Source organism: Manis pentadactyla, chromosome 12 (genome assembly GCF_030020395.1).
Source record: "Manis pentadactyla isolate mManPen7 chromosome 12, mManPen7.hap1, whole genome shotgun sequence".
Classification (NCBI taxonomy): Eukaryota; Metazoa; Chordata; class Mammalia; order Pholidota; family Manidae; genus Manis; species Manis pentadactyla.
This window is the reverse complement of record NC_080030.1, coordinates 68,550,894-68,570,218: the sequence shown is the minus strand read 5'-3', so window position 1 is coordinate 68,570,218 and position 19,325 is coordinate 68,550,894. Positions and strand designations below refer to the sequence as shown.

Here is a 19,325-nt window from a genome sequence, read left to right as displayed (position 1 = left end):
ACCTTCAAAATTTTAATTATTTTGTTTAAATTAGTCCACTTGAAGTAATTATTTTCTCTGCAATGGGTATGTCACAGATTTGACTAGTAGTTGGGTTCACTTATTTCCATTTTTGGAAATTTTTAATATTTATTTTTAGTTTAACTTTTAGATTTAGTATGTAAAACAGCTACATGATTCCAAAGTCAAACCTAGGTACAATTAAAGTATAACCCCCAGATGTCTTATATCCATATTTCCCTATCCACATATTTTCTCCCTTCTTCTTAACACTATTATTTTTCAGGTGATTTTTTTCATCATTGCATGTTGAAAAATATAAAGAAATCAGTTTACTCATATTCCCTTCTATTACACAAAAGATAGCATTTTATAAACATTCTTCTGTTTTGTTTTTCATTGAATATATCCTGAAGATAATTTTACAGCAGTACATAATAAATTTATCATTCCTTTCTGCTACAGCTGCTAAGTGCTTCTTTGTGTGAACATATAATCAACTAGCCCCTTGTTATTTGATATTTGAGATGATCCTAGTGTTTTGCTAATAGAGTTGACTCTTGAAAATTCAGGGGCTACAGGCACTAACCCCCAGACAGCCAACAATCCAGGTATAACTTGTGATTCCCCAAAATCATTACATTGACTGAAAGACTTACTTAACACATATTTTGAAAACTACATTATATACAGTATTCTTACAATAAATTTAGCTAAAGAAAATGTATTGCTAAAAATCATGAGAGAAAATGCATTTACAATACTGTATTAAAAAAAAATCTATGTATAAGTGGGGTTGCGCAGTTCAAACCCATATTGTTCAAGAGTCAACTCTATAATCAGAAACTCTTAACTACTGAACACTGGGGATTCAGAAGAAATTCTCACACTTTATGTTTTCATCTGTTTAACATCAATGTGAGGGAGACTTTCTTAAAAAGAAAAACAAAAGAAAAATCTAGAAATCATAAAGATAATGACTGGGAAAAATTTGACTACACATAACTAATTAATGTGCATATATAGCAGAAAAAAACTTGGAAGTGATGAACACTGAAAAGAAAACTTAGAACTCTTGACAAAAGATTAGTCCTCCTAATTTTAAAAAAGAATTGTTAAATATGAGTAATAAAAAGATTTCCACTTAAAAATGCCAAATTGAACATACACATTCACCACTGCTCCCTCCTGAAATACTAAATTGCAAAAGTAAACAAAATTTTCAGAAGGCTTTCATACCTCCAAGGACAAGGAGAAAAGAAAGGATGATTGTTATTTGTTTTGGAACAGAATAAACAGGAAATAATTCAGGACCTGGAACAATGGAATCACAAGCCAAAGTAAACAGGAAAACACAATTTATTTCATAGAATCTCTCAAAAAACTCAAATTGGTAGCACCAAAAATCTCTGGAATTGGGAGTAAAAGTGGGGCTAAACACAGAAGAGCTGCCTGAAAGTCAGTTTAAGGAGTTTGAACTCCAGATTCCCTTCCACATCCCACGTAGCCATACAACATATCTCTTGGAGGGTATGCAGAGATCACGAACAATTAAGGGAACCACAGTTACATCAAAGTTTATATACAAAAGCTTGAGACCCAGCCCTTTTCCACCCAGTTTTCTTCTTGAACAAGACATATTCTCTGCAGACAGCTAACTCAAAGAACCTTGTCTATGGAATCTGACCAGAACAAAGAAAAGGCTAAAGATACTGGACATTAGAGTTTCCCCAAACAATACCATGGCAAAGTTCCCCTACAACAAAGGGCACAAGTGACAAGTCCCACTTTCCTGCACAGATCTCAAGCAGCTTTTTACTCGCTTTCAAATATCTGAAGAAATCTCTAATTTAAAATCACTGACCAAGACAATAAACAGAAAAAATCAATTTGGAAGGAGAAAAGAAAATGAGAAATGAAAATTTCATTACCTTCAGAGGTAAAAGAACTTACAGTCATGAAATAAGAATAGGATGCTAGAATAAGAACTTCTTTTTCTTCAAAAAGGAATAAAAAAGGAAAGCTCCTGGGGGTCTAAGGTAGCAGCACTGAGGGGTCCAGAACATACCTCCTCCCATGGACACACCAAATAGGCAGTTACAAATATTTCTCTCTGAAAATGATCTGAAAACTAGGACTGCTCTCTACAGCAAAGGATAAAGGGACCACATTGAGGGCTTATAGGAGAGACAGAGACACGGTCTCATAAAAATCTCACTCCTGGCACAGTGACACATAATAGGGAGGCTTCTCATCAGAAGGCTGCACCCAGTGGAGCAAGCAGCTGATACCACACACTGGGATCTGCACCAGAGATGAGCCCCCAGAATGTCTGGCTTGGAAAACCAGCAGGGCTGAAATATGTTGGTGTCCCAAAGTGCTATAGGAAACTTAGATTCCCCTCTTGGGGAGCTCACCCTAACACCCAATGAAAAAAAAAAGCAGTTTGAAAACATCTAGAATATTTGAAAGGGATATTTATTTGTTAATCTGGAGTCATCAGCTGGAGGGGCAGGGGACAGATGAGATGCTCCCACTGGATGGAGGTACTGACAGATGTCATTGTTGCGTTCTGATATAGCTTGTAAGCTGAGATGCAGCACCCTTCTGCTGCCTGGCTGGGGTGGGTGGGGATGAGTGGTGGCTGTTCTTACTGGTGCCAGAGGACAAGGGTGTTGTAGCACTCCCCCACTCCCTAGCTGGGGCAGGTGAGAGTGAGAGTCTCCCACTCCCAGGACAAAGCCAGTGTATGTACACAGACAAGGCACTCTCCTGCTGCACTGCCGAAGCTGTAGGTGTGCACAGAAAACATCAAGACATTTTCCCTGATGCCCTTCTGAAGCCAGCCAGCATGCCCTACACTTTCCACTCTCCAACTGCCTTTCTAAGGACAGCAGGCATACACAGACCACACAGGGGACACCCTTTGATCACCTGACTCGCATGGCCAAGAAGGTTGTTGTTCCAGAGCTCTAGGACTGCAACAATTGGAAAGACAGTTCTTGTCAGGCCATCACCCCCAGGGGATTGCACAGATAGAAATACAATCCAATCTTCCTTTGAAAAAGGCCCATTTACTTAGTCTGGAACTTTAGCACAAGAGACATGCTTCAGGTTTCCCACACATCTAGAGGCTAAGGAGGCACTCCCAAGGAATGCACACAGGGAGACAAAATTGTTGCATACCCCTTAGCCTCACTATAGCTCAACAAGACTTCCCAGACAGGAGTTTATATACTCATCTAGAGCCCCCATTTTTTTGTAACCATCTCCCAGGGAACACCTCTAGGTCCCCTGGCCTGTAGGCCAGCAGGGTTTATGATTGTGGCTGAATAGGACTGTACAAATTTGCATACTTTAAAAGCTCCTGCTGTCTGGCTTACAATCAGCATGAAACAAGGTGCTAAATGAAATTCCTCCCCTTGGATCTCTCACAGGTCTTGGAACACCCTCAAAAATGGGCATATCAAGAATAAGTCAAGTGGTTTAGATAATCACAAAGGCTCAAGAGATAACCAAATGCTATGGAAAGTTAAAAGGAGAAGATTCATCACCTGTACAAGGTCATTCCTTTGTCTTGTCTAATATATATAAAAATAAACACACAGAGTATAGCAAAATAAGGAAACAAATATACTCCAAATGAAAGAACAAAACAAAGCCAAAGGAAAAGACCTTAATGATATGGAGATAAGTAATCTACCAGATAAAGAATTCAAAGTATAGTCACAAAGGTGCTTACTGAACTTGAGAGTAGAATGGATGAACACAGTGAGAACTTCAACAAAAATACAGAAAACATAAAACAGCACAAGAGAAATAACAGTGCTAAAACATACAATAACTGAATTGAAAAGCTAATATACTGGGGTTGGTGGGTGGGGACAGGTGTTCAACAGCAGACTAGATGAAACAGAAGACCAAATCAGGGAGCTGGAAGACAAATGGAACTTACCCAAATAGAGCAGGAAAAAGAAAGAAGAATTTTTTTTTTAATGATGATAATTTAAGGGACCTATGCAATATCAAGCAGAGTAACACTAACATTATAGGGGTCCTGAAAAGAAGAAAAGAGAAAGGGGCAGGAACGCTATTTGAAGTAAAAATAGCTGAAAAATTCCCTAATCCAGGTAAGAAAACAGACATCCAGATCCAGCAGAATTCCAAGTAAGATGAATCTAAAGACAGCCACACTGACACATTATAATTAAGTTGTCTAAAGATATAAAGAGAATTTTAAAAGCAGCAAGAGAAAAACAGATTATGTACAAGAGAAACTCTACAAGGCTATCAGAAAATTTTTCAGCAGAAACTTTGCAAACCAGAGAGGAGAGGCATGACATGTTCAAAGTGCTGATAGGAAAAAAAACTTCCACCCAAGAATACTCTTCTAGGCAGTTTATCATTCAGATTTGAAAGAGAAAGAAAAAATTTCCCAGTCAAAAGCTAAAGGAGTTCATCATCACTTAAACAGCCTTACCAGAAACACTAAAAGGGCTTCTTTAAGCTGAAAAGAAAAGGTACCGATTAATAACAAGAAAACATACAAAAGTAAAAATCTTACTAGAGAAGGTAAATATATAGTAGTGAATAATTACTTATAAAGCTATTAAGAAGGAAAAAAGAAAAGTAGTAAAATTAGAACAACAATAATTAATCAAGGGATACATAAAGATATAAAAAGTGACATCAAAAAACAAATATGATAGGGAAGAAAAAATGTAGAGTTTTGGAATGTGTTCAAATTTAAGCTTCTATCAACTTAAAATAAACTGTTATATATATAGGACAGTATGTTATATACACAGGATGGTATGCAAACTTCACGGTGACCACAAAGCAAAAATGTATAGTAAATACACAAAAGAAAAGGAGAAAGGAATCTAACACTAAGGAAAGTCAAACTACAAGTGAAGAGAGAAAAAGAAAGGAACATAAGGAATTATAAAAAAAAAAAAAGCCAGGAAACAAATAACAAAACGGCAATAAGGACATTCCTATCAAAAATTACTTTAAATGTACATGAACTACATTCTCCAATCAACAGAGTGACTCAATGGACAAAAACAACACATTACTACATAACAGAGTACCATAAGACACTACTATTAACAAATATAGGCCAATAAACTGGACAACATAGAAGAAATGGGTAAGTTCCCAGAAATTTACAATCTTCCAAGACTGAGTTACGACACTTACTGGAGAAGACATTTACTGAATAGGCTGATTATTGGTAAGGAGACTGAACCAGTAATAACATCCAAAAAAAAACAAAGTTTAGGACTTGATGACTTCACTAGTGAATACACCAAACATTCAAAGATTTAATACCTATACTTTTCAAACTCTTCCAGAACACTGAAGAGGAGGGAATGCTCCCAAACTAATTTCATCAGCCCAGCATTATCCTGATACCAAAATGAGAAAAGGTCACCACAAAAAAATAAAATTATAGGCCTATATCCCTCATGAACATAGGTGCAAAAATCTTCAAAGTATCAGCAAACCAACCTCACCAATACATTAAAGGAATCATGTATCATAATTAAGGGAGATTTATTCCAGGGATGCAAGGATGGTTCAACATCTGCAAATCAATCAATGTGATACATTAGGTTAATGAAGGATAAAAATCATATTATCTCAATAGATGCAGAAAGAAAGCACTTGACAAAATTCAATATCCATTTCTGATAAAAAATATCAACAAAGTGGGTATAGAGGGAGCATACCACAACATAATAAAGACCTTATATGACAAATCCATAATTAACATCACACTCAATGGTGAAAAGCTGAAAGGTTTTCTTCTAGGATCAGAAACAATACAAGGATGCCCATCACCATTTTTATTCAGCATAGTATTGGACATCCTAGCCACAGCAATTACGCAAGAAAAAGAAAAGGCATCTAAGTTGGTAAGGAAGAAATAAAACTGCCACTCTTTGCAGATGACATATTATACATAAAAAACTCTAAAAGCTCCATCAAAACTGTCAGAATAAAAGAATTCAGCAAAATTACAGGATACAAAATATACAAAAATATGTTGTGCTTGTATATACTAATAACAAACTATCAGAAAGAGAAATCAAAGAAACATTTCCATTTACAATCACATCAAAAAGAACACCTAGAAATAAATCTAACCAAGGAGGTGAAAGACTTGTACTGTAAAAACTGTATGACATTGATGAAAGAAACTGAAGAAGACACAAATAAATGGAAAAGTATTCCAGGCTCATGGATAGGAAAAATTAAATTATTTTCAGTAGTACAGCTATTTTAAGCATCTAGAGATTTAACAGAACCCTATATATCAAATACCAATATAATATACCAATATTATATACTATAAATACCAATACCAAAAATATAAAAATATCATGGCATTTTTCACAAAACTAAAGCAAATACTTCTAAAATGTGTACAGACACACAAAAGATGCTAAATAACCAAAGCAATCTTAATAAGAACAAAGCTAGAGGGTAGCATGCTTCCTGATTTTAAATTATACTCCAAAGCTATAGTAATTAAAATATGAAACTGGCACAAAAAATGACATATAGATAAAGGGAATAGAATGGAGATCTCAGAAATAAACTTATACATATATGGTCAATTTACAGCAAAGGAGGCAAAAGTATACAAAGGGAAAAGGACAGTCTCTTCAAAAACTGGCAGTAGAAAAACTGGACAACTACATGCAAAAAGATGATACTGGACGACTACCTTATACCACATGTAAAAATAAACTCAAAATGGATTAAAGATCCAAATGTAAGACCTGATACCATAAAAATCTTAGAAGAAAGCAAAGGTGGTAAGTGCCTTGATATCAGTCCTAGCAATGCTTTTTTGCTGATTTGACTGGTTGCAAAAACAAGGAAAACAAAAGCAAAAACAAACAAGTAAGACTACAAACTAAAATGCTTCTGCACAGCAAAAGAAACCATCAAAAAAAATGAAAACGCAACTGGCTGAATGGGAGAAGATATTGGCAAATCATATATCCTAGAAACAGTTAATATCCAAAGTATGTCAAGAACTCATACAACTCAAAAGCATAAAAAAAAATCCAATTTCAAAAATGGGTAGAGGATCCAAACATATGTTTTTCCAAAGAAAACATATAGATAGGCAACAGGCACATGGAAATATGTCCAACATCACTAATCACTAGGGAAATGCAAATCAAAATCCACATGAGATATTATCTCACACTTGTTAGAATGTCTATTATCAAAAAGATAAATTACAAGTGTTGACTAAAATATACAGAGAGGGAAACTTTTGCACACTGTTGGTGGGAATGTAAATTGGTAGAGCAACCATGAAAGACTATAATAGAGGTGCCTCAAAAAATTAAAAATAGAGCTACCATACAATCTAGCAATTCTATTATTGAGTATCAGTTGTAAATATAGATTAGAAACTTAAGGACAACCACTAAAAATAATTGTAATTGATATGCTAAGAGATGAGAAAACGGGATCATATAAAATGCTTAATTAAAACCAGAGGAGGTGAACACAGGTATCCATACACATCTAGCTCCCATTGCTCCTGAGAACTCAGTAAATAAGAATAGTTACACAAAAAAGGAAAATTCCTGAAGAGTGGCAAGAATGGAAGAGATAGAGGTTTTAAAGACTTCTGGGAAAAAAGCAGACATGGGGAGTGAAGCTCCAAAGGACACAGGCAGAGACCATCTAATATGTGTTAGTGGCTGATCAGGAAAACTAACTATACCTAGAATAGGAATCCAGATTTTCATTATTAACATATAATATGACATTTTGTAAACTGAATTAGATTGAGAAAATATGCTAAAAATTCCACAAGTTATTTAAACACAGTCACATACTTTTTTCCTCCAGAAGAGTTCATATTTTCTCCATGAAGAAGTAAGATAAGTCCTTCTTCTACAGATGCAATTCTTGCCAAAATATCAGCTATATGGATTAAAGCTGTTTCAGAGCAATTTGGAGCAGCCTGTACATTAAAAAGATAAATCACACACATTTATGACATGCTAACACACTACAGACTAAAACTCAGGAGTGGTAATGTAGTCTAATAAAGTTATATTACCACAACAAAAAAGAAGTTAATGATTGTTTGGCTGTGAAATAATATGTCTAAATTAAATGTGTCATTAGGTTATATTCACTTACCAGCAGTTGATAAGGCAAATATAAACTTTTTACTCAAACCCATATTGTTTATTAAGACAGTTGAGAGAACTGCTGTTCCTATTACAGTTTTATATATAATTCTAGTTGACAAATGGAGTAGTTGCTCCATTTCCACTGTGCCCTTTACTTCCTACTCACTGGGTTTCTCTACAACCAATCCAATTTGGTATCTAACATCCTTTCTAAGGGATATCATCCCTTCTTAAAACTGACTGGGTCATAAGCTGTAGGTCTCAAGACAGTCAATGATGACATCTAACAAGAAAATGCAGGCAGAACAAATCATATTTCCTCACTTTTGTTTTTAAATGAAAGTCCTAAAAATGTCTTTGCCAGCAAATTAGTATAAGATAAACACTAAAAACTAGAGAGTCATATTAATGCTGAAACCCATCTAGAAATCTAAGCCTACTAAATCTACTAAATCTGGGGCCTACTTATACACACCTGCAGAGATGTCAATGAACAAATAAATATGAGTATCTATACACTGCAACCAATATATACTAATAAATTCAGTTGGTTAGCATAACCAATGATGAGTCAGGTATATTCACCTGAAGAATTCCTTATTATTAGACAGTCTTATCACTTTCACATTAAATATGTTTAATAAAACAAATTCTCTGCCCATATAATACTTTCCTTCTTTCATGCATTTAAATTTTACTTTATTTTCCTCACTTTCAATCTTTAAATTAATAGTCTGCCTTTCCTATTAGACTAGGCACCATAAAAGCAATGAACATGTCTTAGTTACTTCTGTATTATATATTTAAAATAACCAGGAGAGTCAGTGACATATTAGTGGCTCAATGGGTGATGCTGAATACTCTTAAGCTAAATATTCAATGTTTATTGTGGCTCAGAGTGCTATCCCTTACTCTAAGAATAATTTCAGCATAATGTAAGTTCCATTACAGAAGTACATAACATGGGAGAGAAAGAAACACCTAAATTTGCTAGGGAGAATTGGGAGAAGTTTACAGAGAAAAAACTATAGTCTGAACAAAAATTTTTCATATAGACCAAGTTTAAGACTTTCCAGGGTAGAGAAAAGTGTGTAAATATAGGGAACTAGCATAACCTTGTAAAGAAAATGTCAGTGTTATAACTGGAATATATAGAAAAGAAGACAGGATGAAAGAAAATGGAAAACTTGATAAATGTCTAGTTAAAAAGTTTGAAATTTATCTAGCAAGCAATGAACAGGAAAGTATTTTGAAAGCCTGAGCAGCAGTATAATATAGTCTGGAAAGATGAAAGACTGGAAGAAATAAGGAAATTATTTCAATCTTCCAAGCAAGGAATAGTCAGAGCTAAAACAAAATCAGTAGCAGTCCCCATTACATTAAAGGAAATACATGGATTTTAGAAATATGTAGAAAAACATATCTATAGATATTAATTGCAAACTGACTAGGAAAAAACAAATGAAGGAGTCTAAATTTACAGTACTCCTACTCACCACAGAAGGAAATGTGAGCAAACTTGAAGATGTGGAGCATGGGTAGAAAAATACACTACTGTTCGAAAATGTTCAGTTTGACTTGCTCATGGAATAACTTAAAAAGGTGTTTAGCAGGAAGCTAAAGACAAATTTGTAGCTGAAGGGATCTAATTTAGCAGCCTGTACATTAAAAAGATAACAAATCACACACGTTTATGACATGCTAACACACCACAGACTAAAACTCAGGACTGGTAATGTAGTCTAATAAAGTTATATTACCACAACAAAAAAGAAGTTAATGATTGTTTGGCTGTGAAATAATATGTTGTTTTTCTATGTTGTACTAATTGGCTACAACATATCTAATCAGTGGGACTCGAAGAGATCATCCAAGAAAGGTTATAGTGAGAGAAAAGAAAGAAAGTGAACCAGGTTCTGAATCACTGAAGACAGCAGACACCTGAAAGGGGAGCCTTCAGAAGTGACAAAGAAATAATGGTTAGAAAGGAAGTGGGGTGTGGGGAGAATGATTTTAGGGAAGTCAAGCAAAAAATTGCAAAAGGTGTCTACTGTGTTAACAATCAGGTAAATAATGGTCTGAAAATATATATATGTTTAGGAAATTACTGGCAATACCAATCAAAGCAACATCAGTGGTTCTGTGAAGGCTAGAACGTTAATGCAATGATTTGAAAATGGGAAGAAAGGGAGACAAGAGAACAATGGCTTAAAATTCTGTGCTTAAAAGCTTAACATTAAAAAGATCAGATATTAGCTGGTGGTTAAATATATGCACTTAATAATCAAAAGCTTCTCCCATCCCAATTATCAGACACAGACATATTTATAGGTGAAAGAAAGATGCCAAACAAAATTTATAGGTGAAAGAAAGATGCCAAAAAGTAGAATATATATGAAAGTGGAGGGGGAGGGAAAGATGGTGGTGTGAGAAGTGAGGCAGAAACCTCCTCCCAAAACCACATATAACACAAAAATACAGCAAATACAACTAATCCTGAAAGAGCGACTGAAAGATCACAGAACAGACAATCTACATCTGGGGAAAAGAGAAGACCTCACAGAAAAGGATCAAGTAGCAAAGCCATGATCTGGTGGGTCCTAAGCCCTGCCCCCACACCTGATCAAAGGCAGGAGGAAGAGAAATGGAGCGGGGAGAGAATAGAAGCCCAGGACTGCTAAACAACCATGCCTAGAGATCTGCTCTGGGAGTAGGAACCCACATAATATGGTGCTCTGGAAATTAGTGGGGTAGAAAAGCAAAGACAGGCAGAATACTAGGAGACACTGAGAATCCAGAGGCCTGTGGAAAACAGGTGCACACAACTGGCCATTCCGGGACAAAGGAAAAGCAAGCATTTAGAAAGACTTCCCAACAAAGAGTAGGGGCTACAGGAGCAAAGATTACACAGAGTGTGCTGCAGCTCAGGAGAAACTGCAGGTAGACAAAATCACCCAGGCACACTCAACCCAGCAGGTTGGGAACTTTCAGGAGCTTCAGACTCTCCTCCTTACTCTTGGCTGACAATGCAACTCAAGGCCCCCACTGCGAGATGCAGCCTACCATGCCTTCTTCCAATCAGACAACAGTCCACACACCTGCTGCCCTCACCATCGCACCAGGAAAGCCAGAGGATGGCCCCACCTATGGCAGCTACAGGAACATAAGGCAGAGGCTTCTCCCTTCATGCTCGGCCCACTGCACTTGGCTTGGCAGTGGAGGCAGGCACTACAGAAAGGAAACAGGAAAGAGCTCCTTACTCCCAGCAGGTGCTGGTGCCACATGCCTATGACCCTGCCATTTCTCTAGGTGCTCAGCATCTCCAGAGAGTAGAGCTTCTGGGCACTATAGGGCATGGCCTACATAAAGTTATTATTCCACAGGAATCACTAGAAAAATGAAATGGCAAATTATTTTATACAAACAAAAAATCAGATTCCAGAAAGAGGGCTAAGTAAAACTGAAATCACCAATCTTCTTGATAAGATCACAAAATAAAAATCATAAACATACTAACAGAGCACCAGAAAAATATTCAAGATCTCAGGGAGGATTTCAACAAGGAGATAGAAACATTGAAATATACAGTATCTGAAATGAAACATACAATGGAGGGATTTAGAAGTAGATTAGATGAGGTAGAGGAGATGGTAAATGAAACAGAAATTAGAGGAAAGGAAAATAAGGTATCTGAGGCACAGAGAAAAAAAAGGATCTCTAGGAATGAAAGAACAGTAAGAGAACAGTGTGATCAATCTAAATGGAATAATATTCACATTACTGGGGTACCAGAAGAAAAAGAGAAAGACAACGGGATAGAAAGTCTCTTTGACAAAATAATTGCTGAAAACTTCCCCAATGTGGGGAAGGAAATAGTCTCTCAGGTCATGGAAGTGCAAAGATCTCCCAACACAAGAGACCCAAGGAAGACAACACCAAGACATGCAATAATTAAAACAGCAAAGATCAAAGACAGGGACAGAGTATAAACAGCAGCTAGAGAGAGAAAAAAGATCACATACAAAGGAAAACCCATCAGGCGATCATCAGACTTCTCAGCAGAAACTTTACAGGCCAGAAGGGAGTGGCATGATATATTTAATGCATTGAAACAGAAAAGCTTCAAAACATATATACTATACCCGGAAATATTATCATTTAAATTTGAAGGAGGGATTAAACAAGTTCAAGGTAGGCCAAGTTGGGGGTGACCTCCCACAAACTGTCTCTACAATTTGTATGCTGTCTATATGCTGCCTACATGAGTATATTTTAAAAGGGAGTGCTCTAAATGGAAATGCTCCAAAGCTAAATAGCTGTCACAAGAGGAAATAAAACCACAGTAAAGGAAGTAGACCAATCAAACACTAAGCAAATGCAAAATTAAATCAACTACCCACAGAGTAAGTAAAGAGATACACAAAGAGTACAGAATATGACACCTAATATATTAGTAGAAGAAGGGATAAAAAAAAAACCTTTAGATTGTGTATGAAATAGCATAATAAGCTAATTAAGTTAGACTGTTATGTAGTAAGGAAGTTACCCTTGAACTTTTGGTAACCACAAATCTAAAGGTGGCAAAGGCTTAAGTACATATCTATCAATAATCACCTTAAATGTAAATGGATTGAATGCACCAATCAAAAGACATAGAGTTACAGAATGGATAACAAAGCAAGACCCATCTATATGCTGCCTATAAGAGACTCACTTCAAACCCAAAGACATACACAGACTAAAAGTGAAGGAATGGAAAAAGATATTTTATGCCAACAGTAGGGAGAAAAAAGCAGGAGCAGCAATACTTGTATTAGATAAAATAGACTTCCAAAGAAAGAAAGTAACAAGAGACAAAGAAGGACATTATATAATGATAAAGGGGTCAGTCCAACAAGAGGATATAACCATTATAAATATCTATACACCAAAAATAGGAGCACCAAAATATGTGCAACAAATACTAACAGATTAAAGGGGGAAACAGAAGGCAATGCATTCATTTTAGGAGACTTCAACATACCACTCACTCCAAGGACAGATCAACCAGACAGAAAATAAGTAAGAAGACAGAGGAAATAAACAGCACATTAGAACACATGGAACAAACATCTACAGAACACTCCACCCAAAAGCAGCAGGATACACATTCTTCTCAAGTGCACATGAAACATTTTCAAGAATAGATCATATACTGGGCCACAAAATGAGCCTGAGTAAATTCAGAAGGATTGAAATTGTACCAACCAGCTTCTCAGAACACAAAGGTATGAAACTAGAAATAAATTATTCAAGGAAAACAAAAAAGCCCACAAACACCTGGAGGCTTCACAACATGCTCCTAAATAACCAATGATCAATGACCAAATAAAAAAAGAGATCAAGCAATATATGGAGGCAAATGACAACAATAATTAAACATTGAAAAATCTGTGGGACACAGTGATGGCTGGGCTGAGAGGGAAGTATATTGCAATATAGGTCTACCTCAGGAAAGAACAATCCCATATGAACGGTACAAACTCACAATTAATGAAACCAAATGAGGCTGAAAGGAAGTAGAAAGAGAGACATAATAAAGATTAGAGCAGAAATAAATAAAATCAAAAAGAGCAATAGAAAGAATTAATGAAAGCAGGAGCTGGTTCTTCCAGAAAATTAACAAAATAGATAAACCCCTAGCCAGACTTATCAAGAAAAATAGAGAGTCTACACACATAAACAGAATCAGAAATGAGAAAGGAAAAATCACTAGATACACCACAGAAATAAAAGATTTATTAGAAAATCCTATGAAAAATTTTATGTTAACAATTTGTATAACGTAAAAGAAATGGACAACTTTCTAGAAAAACACAATCTTCCAAAACTGATCCAGGAAGAAACAGAAACTCTGAACAAACCAATTACTAGAAACAAAACTGAACTGACAATCAAAAAACTACCCAAGAACAAAACCCCCACACCAGACGGCTTCATCACTGAATTTTATCAAACATTTAGTGAAGACCTAATACCCAGCCTCCTTAAAGGTTTCCAAAAAGTAGAAGAGGGAGGAATACTTCCAAACTCATTCTATGAGGCCAGCATCACTCTCATACCAAAAACAAAGATACCACCAAAAAAAAGAAAATTACAGACCGATATCCCTGATGAACATAGATGCAAAAATACTCAACAAAATATTAGCAAACCGAATTCAAAAATGCATCAAAAAGACCATCCATCATGATCAAATAGGATTTATTACAGGGATGAAGGATGGTACAATATTTGAAAATGAATCAACATCATCCACCACATCAACAAAAAGAAGGACAAAAATCACATGATCATCTCCATAGATGCCAAAAAAGCATTTGACAAAATTCAACATCCATTCATGATAAAAACTCTCAACAAAATGGGTATAGAGGGCAAGTACCTCAACATAATAAAGGCCATATACCACAAACCTAGAGCCAACATCATACTTAACAGCGAGAGGCTGAAAGCTTTTCCTTTAAGATCAGAAGCAAGATAAAGATGCCCACTCTCCCCACTTTTATTCAACATAGTACTGGAGGTCCTAGCCACGGCAATCAGACAACACAAAGAAATAAAAGGCATCCAGATTGGTAAGGAGGAAGTTAAAATATCATTGTTTGCAGATGACATGGTAATGTACATAAAAAACCCTAAAGAATCCACCCCAAAACTACTAGAACTAGTAGTTGAATTCAGGAAAGTTGCCAGATACAAAATTAATGCACAGAAATCTGTTGCATTCCTATATACTAACGATGAACTAGCAGAAAGAGATATCAGGAAAACAATTCCATTCACAATTGTGCAAAAAGAATAATATACCTAGGAATAAACCTAACCAAGAAGGCGAAAGACCTATACCCTGAAAACTACAAGACACTCATGAGAGAAATTAAAGAAACACAAATAAATAGAAATACATGCTGTGCTCATACATAGGAAGAATTAACATTGTCAAAATAGCCATCCTGCCTAAAGCAATCCACAGACTCAATGCAATTCCTATCAAAATACCAACAGCATTCTTCAATGAACTAGAATAGTCCTAAAATTCGTATGGATCCATAAAAGACCCCCAATAGCCAAAGCAATCCTGAGAAGGAACAATAAAGCTTGGGGGATTATACTCCTCAACTTCAAGCTCTACTACAAAGCCAGAGTAATCAAGACAATTTGGTACTGGCATAAGAACAAACCCATAGATCAATGGAACAAACTAGAGAGCCCAGATATAAACCCAGGCATATGCAGTCAATTAATGTATGATAAAGAAGCCATGGTATACAATTGGGAAATGACAGCCTCTTCAGCTTGTGTTGGCAAATCTGGACAGCTACATGTAAGAGAATGAAACTGGATTATTGTCTAATGCTATACACAAAAGTAAACTCAAAATGGATCAAAGATCTGAATGTAACTCATGAAACCATAGGACTCATAAAAGAATACATAGGCAAAATCTCTTGAACATAAACATGAGCAACTGTTTCCTGAACATGTCTCCTTGGGCAAGGGATACAAAAGCAGAAATGAACAAATGGTACTATATCAAACTAAAAAATTTCTGTACCACAAAGGACACCATCAGCAGAACTAAAAATGCATCCTATAGTATGGGAGAATATATTCAGAAATGACTTATGCAATAAGGGATTAACATCCAAAATATATAAAGACCTCAAAGAGCTCAACAACCAAAAAGCAAATAACCCTATTAAAAAATGGGTGGAGAGTATGAACAGACACTTCTCCAAAGCAATTCAGATGGTCAACAGGCATATGAAAAGATGCTCCACTCCGCTAATTATAAGGGAAATGCAAATTAAAACCACAATGAGATATCACCTCATACCAGTTAGGAAGGCCAACATCCAAAAGACAAACAACAACAAATATTGGCGAGGATGTGCAGAAAGGGGAACACTCCTACACTGCTGGTGGAAATGTAAATTAGTTCAACCATTGTGGAAAGCAATATGGAGGTTCCTCAAAAAGCTCAAAATAGAAATACCATTTGACCCAGGAATTCCACTCCTAGGAATTTACCCTAAGAATGCAGGAGCCCAGTTTGAAAGGATATATGCACCCCTACGTTTATCACAGCACTATTTACAATAGCCAAGAAATGGAAGCAACCTAAGTGTCCATCAGCAGATGAATGGATAAAGATGTGGTACATATACACAATGGAATATTATCAGCCATAAGAAGAAACAAATCCTACCATTTGAAACAACATGGAAGGAGCTAGAGGGCATTATGCTCAGTGAAATAAGCCAGGCAGAGAAAGACAAGTACCAAATGATTTTCCTCATTTGTAGAGTATAACAACGAAGCAAAACTGAAGGAACAAAACAGCAGCAGATTCACAGACTCCAAAAAGTGACTAGTGGTTACCAAAGGGAAAAGTTTCCGGAAGGTAGGTGGGGAGGGAGGGAGAAGGGGATTAAGGGGCATTATGATTAACACACATAATGTAGGAGGATCACAGGGAAGGCAGTACAGCACAGAGAAGACAAGTAATGACTCTATAGCTTCTTACTATGCTGATAGACAGTGACTATAGTGGGGTTGGTAGGGTAGTTGACAATATGGGTGAATGTTGAAACTGCAATATTGTTCATGTGAAAACTTCATAAGATTGTATATCAATGATAGCCTAATAAAAAAATATATATATGAAAACAAAGATGCAAACCATAACTTTTGTACAAGATCCAAGAATACATTTCATATCTGTTATATGGCTTTTATGTCACAATACTATTGATTTTGTGACATTCTATTATATTAAGCTGTATTAGGAATTTTATTTGTTCCTTCTGTGTTATTTTCCTGAGGTTGACTATAAGATGAATTAGTTTATTATTATATCCCCTTCATTTCCTAGAATTCCATACTTTGTACCACATTCACATAAATGCTTAATGCTTCTGAATGAACAATGAATAATGAATGCATGAATGGGTGAGCAGTTGCCCAGCTCACTGAGGGGTGGCCACAGGAGGGAGATAAAACCTGTAAAACACTACAAAACACAGACATGAAAAGGAACTTAACCTACTGAGAAGCTTCTGTGGAGTAACTTAGAGCTAAAGTCATAGAAGTGGAGGAAATATATTGGACAGGCAACAATACTAGGAGTGGTACCAACTCTGCCACCTATTAATGCCCAACCTTGAAGAAGTCACTTTTTCAGCCTCAGTTGTGAGGATTAAATTGTAATGTAAAAGAATAAACCAAATAAGCTATAAAGAGACATATATATGCTCAGACTGTGATGTTTATAAGCTTTTCTCCCAAAGTAATACTAGTTCTCTATATAAAACAGAGCTGGATCTTTAGATAAATAATCCTATTTGTAAAAGCTGTAAGATTACCATTAAATAAGATTAGATTTGTAAGACAAATAGCTTCTTAATAGAATAACTTTTCTCAGTCCTTATAATCAGTAAATCCAATCCTAACTGGAAAAAAAATTAAGTGTTACATGTCTTTTCCCCCACTGTTTTAACTAATAAATCAACCAACTGCATAAACTATATTCTAACAATAAACAAACATCTATATCAGCTATTTCAAATATATCATATTTAGAAATAAAGTCCCATTGAATATTCACTGATACCTAATTAACAGACCTTTTCTCTTTAGTAAATAACACCAACCTTAGTTTCTTTCATTAAATTATAAATAGGCTGAAGAAGTGTTTCAATCACAGTGTTGCTATATAAGCATTCGATTGCACATTCCTTATGATCACAGAGTATCTGAAGAACTTCAGTTACCATACTTGCAGGAGAGTAATTCTCTGATAAAGAAGAATATTTAAAAATTAAAACCTTAAACATTAATACTTAAAATGTCTTTTATTTATGGGTTAACTACTGTTGTTTCAAAATGTTCAACATCAAAGTTAAATGGAAAAAAATAAAATAAAATCACACAACTCAATGCCCAAAGTATGATGTATTACCAGATTATAACATAAAACCTTAGGGGATATCATTAGCTTAACAAATCTTCAAGTTAATAAGAAGTGAGTGAGTATATGACAAATACACATGCCAAGAGATAACATAAGATCATTCACAGTGTGGCATTAAATCATTGCTTGACAGTGAGGACATGATTTGAAGAAAATTTACAACTTTTCTCAACCTAGCAAACAATTACTTATATTCACTTTTAGTCATTTTCTTAAAAAAAAATGCATTTAGGTGTTGAGCCATAGAAAATTAAGTCATTACAGCAAAATTATAGCCAAAAAAGAAGGCAGAGAAGAGGTGAAACTTTCTTGGAGACCATATACTTCTTGTGTTACCACAAAACCAATTAAATGAATGAGCATTTTTAAGATTTTCAGAAAATATTATACACAGAAATACACAAATACACATAAATGTAACATGATGAGCAGTCACTAAAATAAGTGTGATTTTTTTTTTGCTTCATAAGTTAATGTATATTCAGATTATTTAACCTAATATACTCACAAAATAGTCTTTTACATGAAGAAACTAAGGAACAAAAAGCTGCATAAAGTTGTCCTAGTAAGATACAATACTAAAAGTAACACTGAAGTTCTTAATTTGTCACAATATTCCATACTCCATGAACAAACTAAGATTTCAAGTCAATACTTGATAAAAAATGAAAACGAAGGTCAAGTGATTTTGTTCTATCAGCTAGATGAGAAACCTGTTAGCAAAGAGAGATTACTGACAAACAGGCAGCCCTTCACTCATCTAATTAATTACCTACTATTTTTTCAGTGCCTATGATGTGCCAGACATTATGCTTGGCATTACAGAAAGAGATAAACAAAAAAACTGAGACATTAATAAGTAATTATAACAAAGAAGGAAAATTTTTATCATAAAGGAAGCATAGTATATTGCAGGAGCATACAGCAGAGGGATCTATCCTAGTACTTAATACATGCAAATGCTGTAAAAGTAGAAGTCTGAGCACCACAGTTAAGATTAATAAGCTGTTGTAATTACACAGATAAAACCTACAAACTGATACATGTATCATAGCACTAACACAGCCCAAAACCATTTTCCCTTTGATTCACTTGAATCCTCTCAGCATCTGGGCCAGCACTTCTAGGGTGACCTC

General features: G+C 35.5%; 1 protein-coding gene across 3 annotated transcripts in view; it reads right to left on the bottom strand.

Annotated features, from left to right (window-relative positions):
* TBC1D32 (TBC1 domain family member 32) overlaps positions 1 to 19,325 on the bottom strand; it is a 199,884-nt gene that overhangs the window by 99,034 nt on the left and 81,525 nt on the right. For all 3 annotated transcript variants that reach the window (XM_057489307.1, XM_057489308.1, XM_057489309.1), the window contains exons 15-16: positions 17,870 to 18,012; positions 7,872 to 7,999 (exon numbers count right to left, since the gene is read on the bottom strand). In XM_057489307.1, coding sequence (XP_057345290.1) covers positions 7,872 to 7,999; positions 17,870 to 18,012 — 271 coding nt within the window. The remainder of the gene's footprint in view (positions 1 to 7,871; positions 8,000 to 17,869; positions 18,013 to 19,325) is intronic.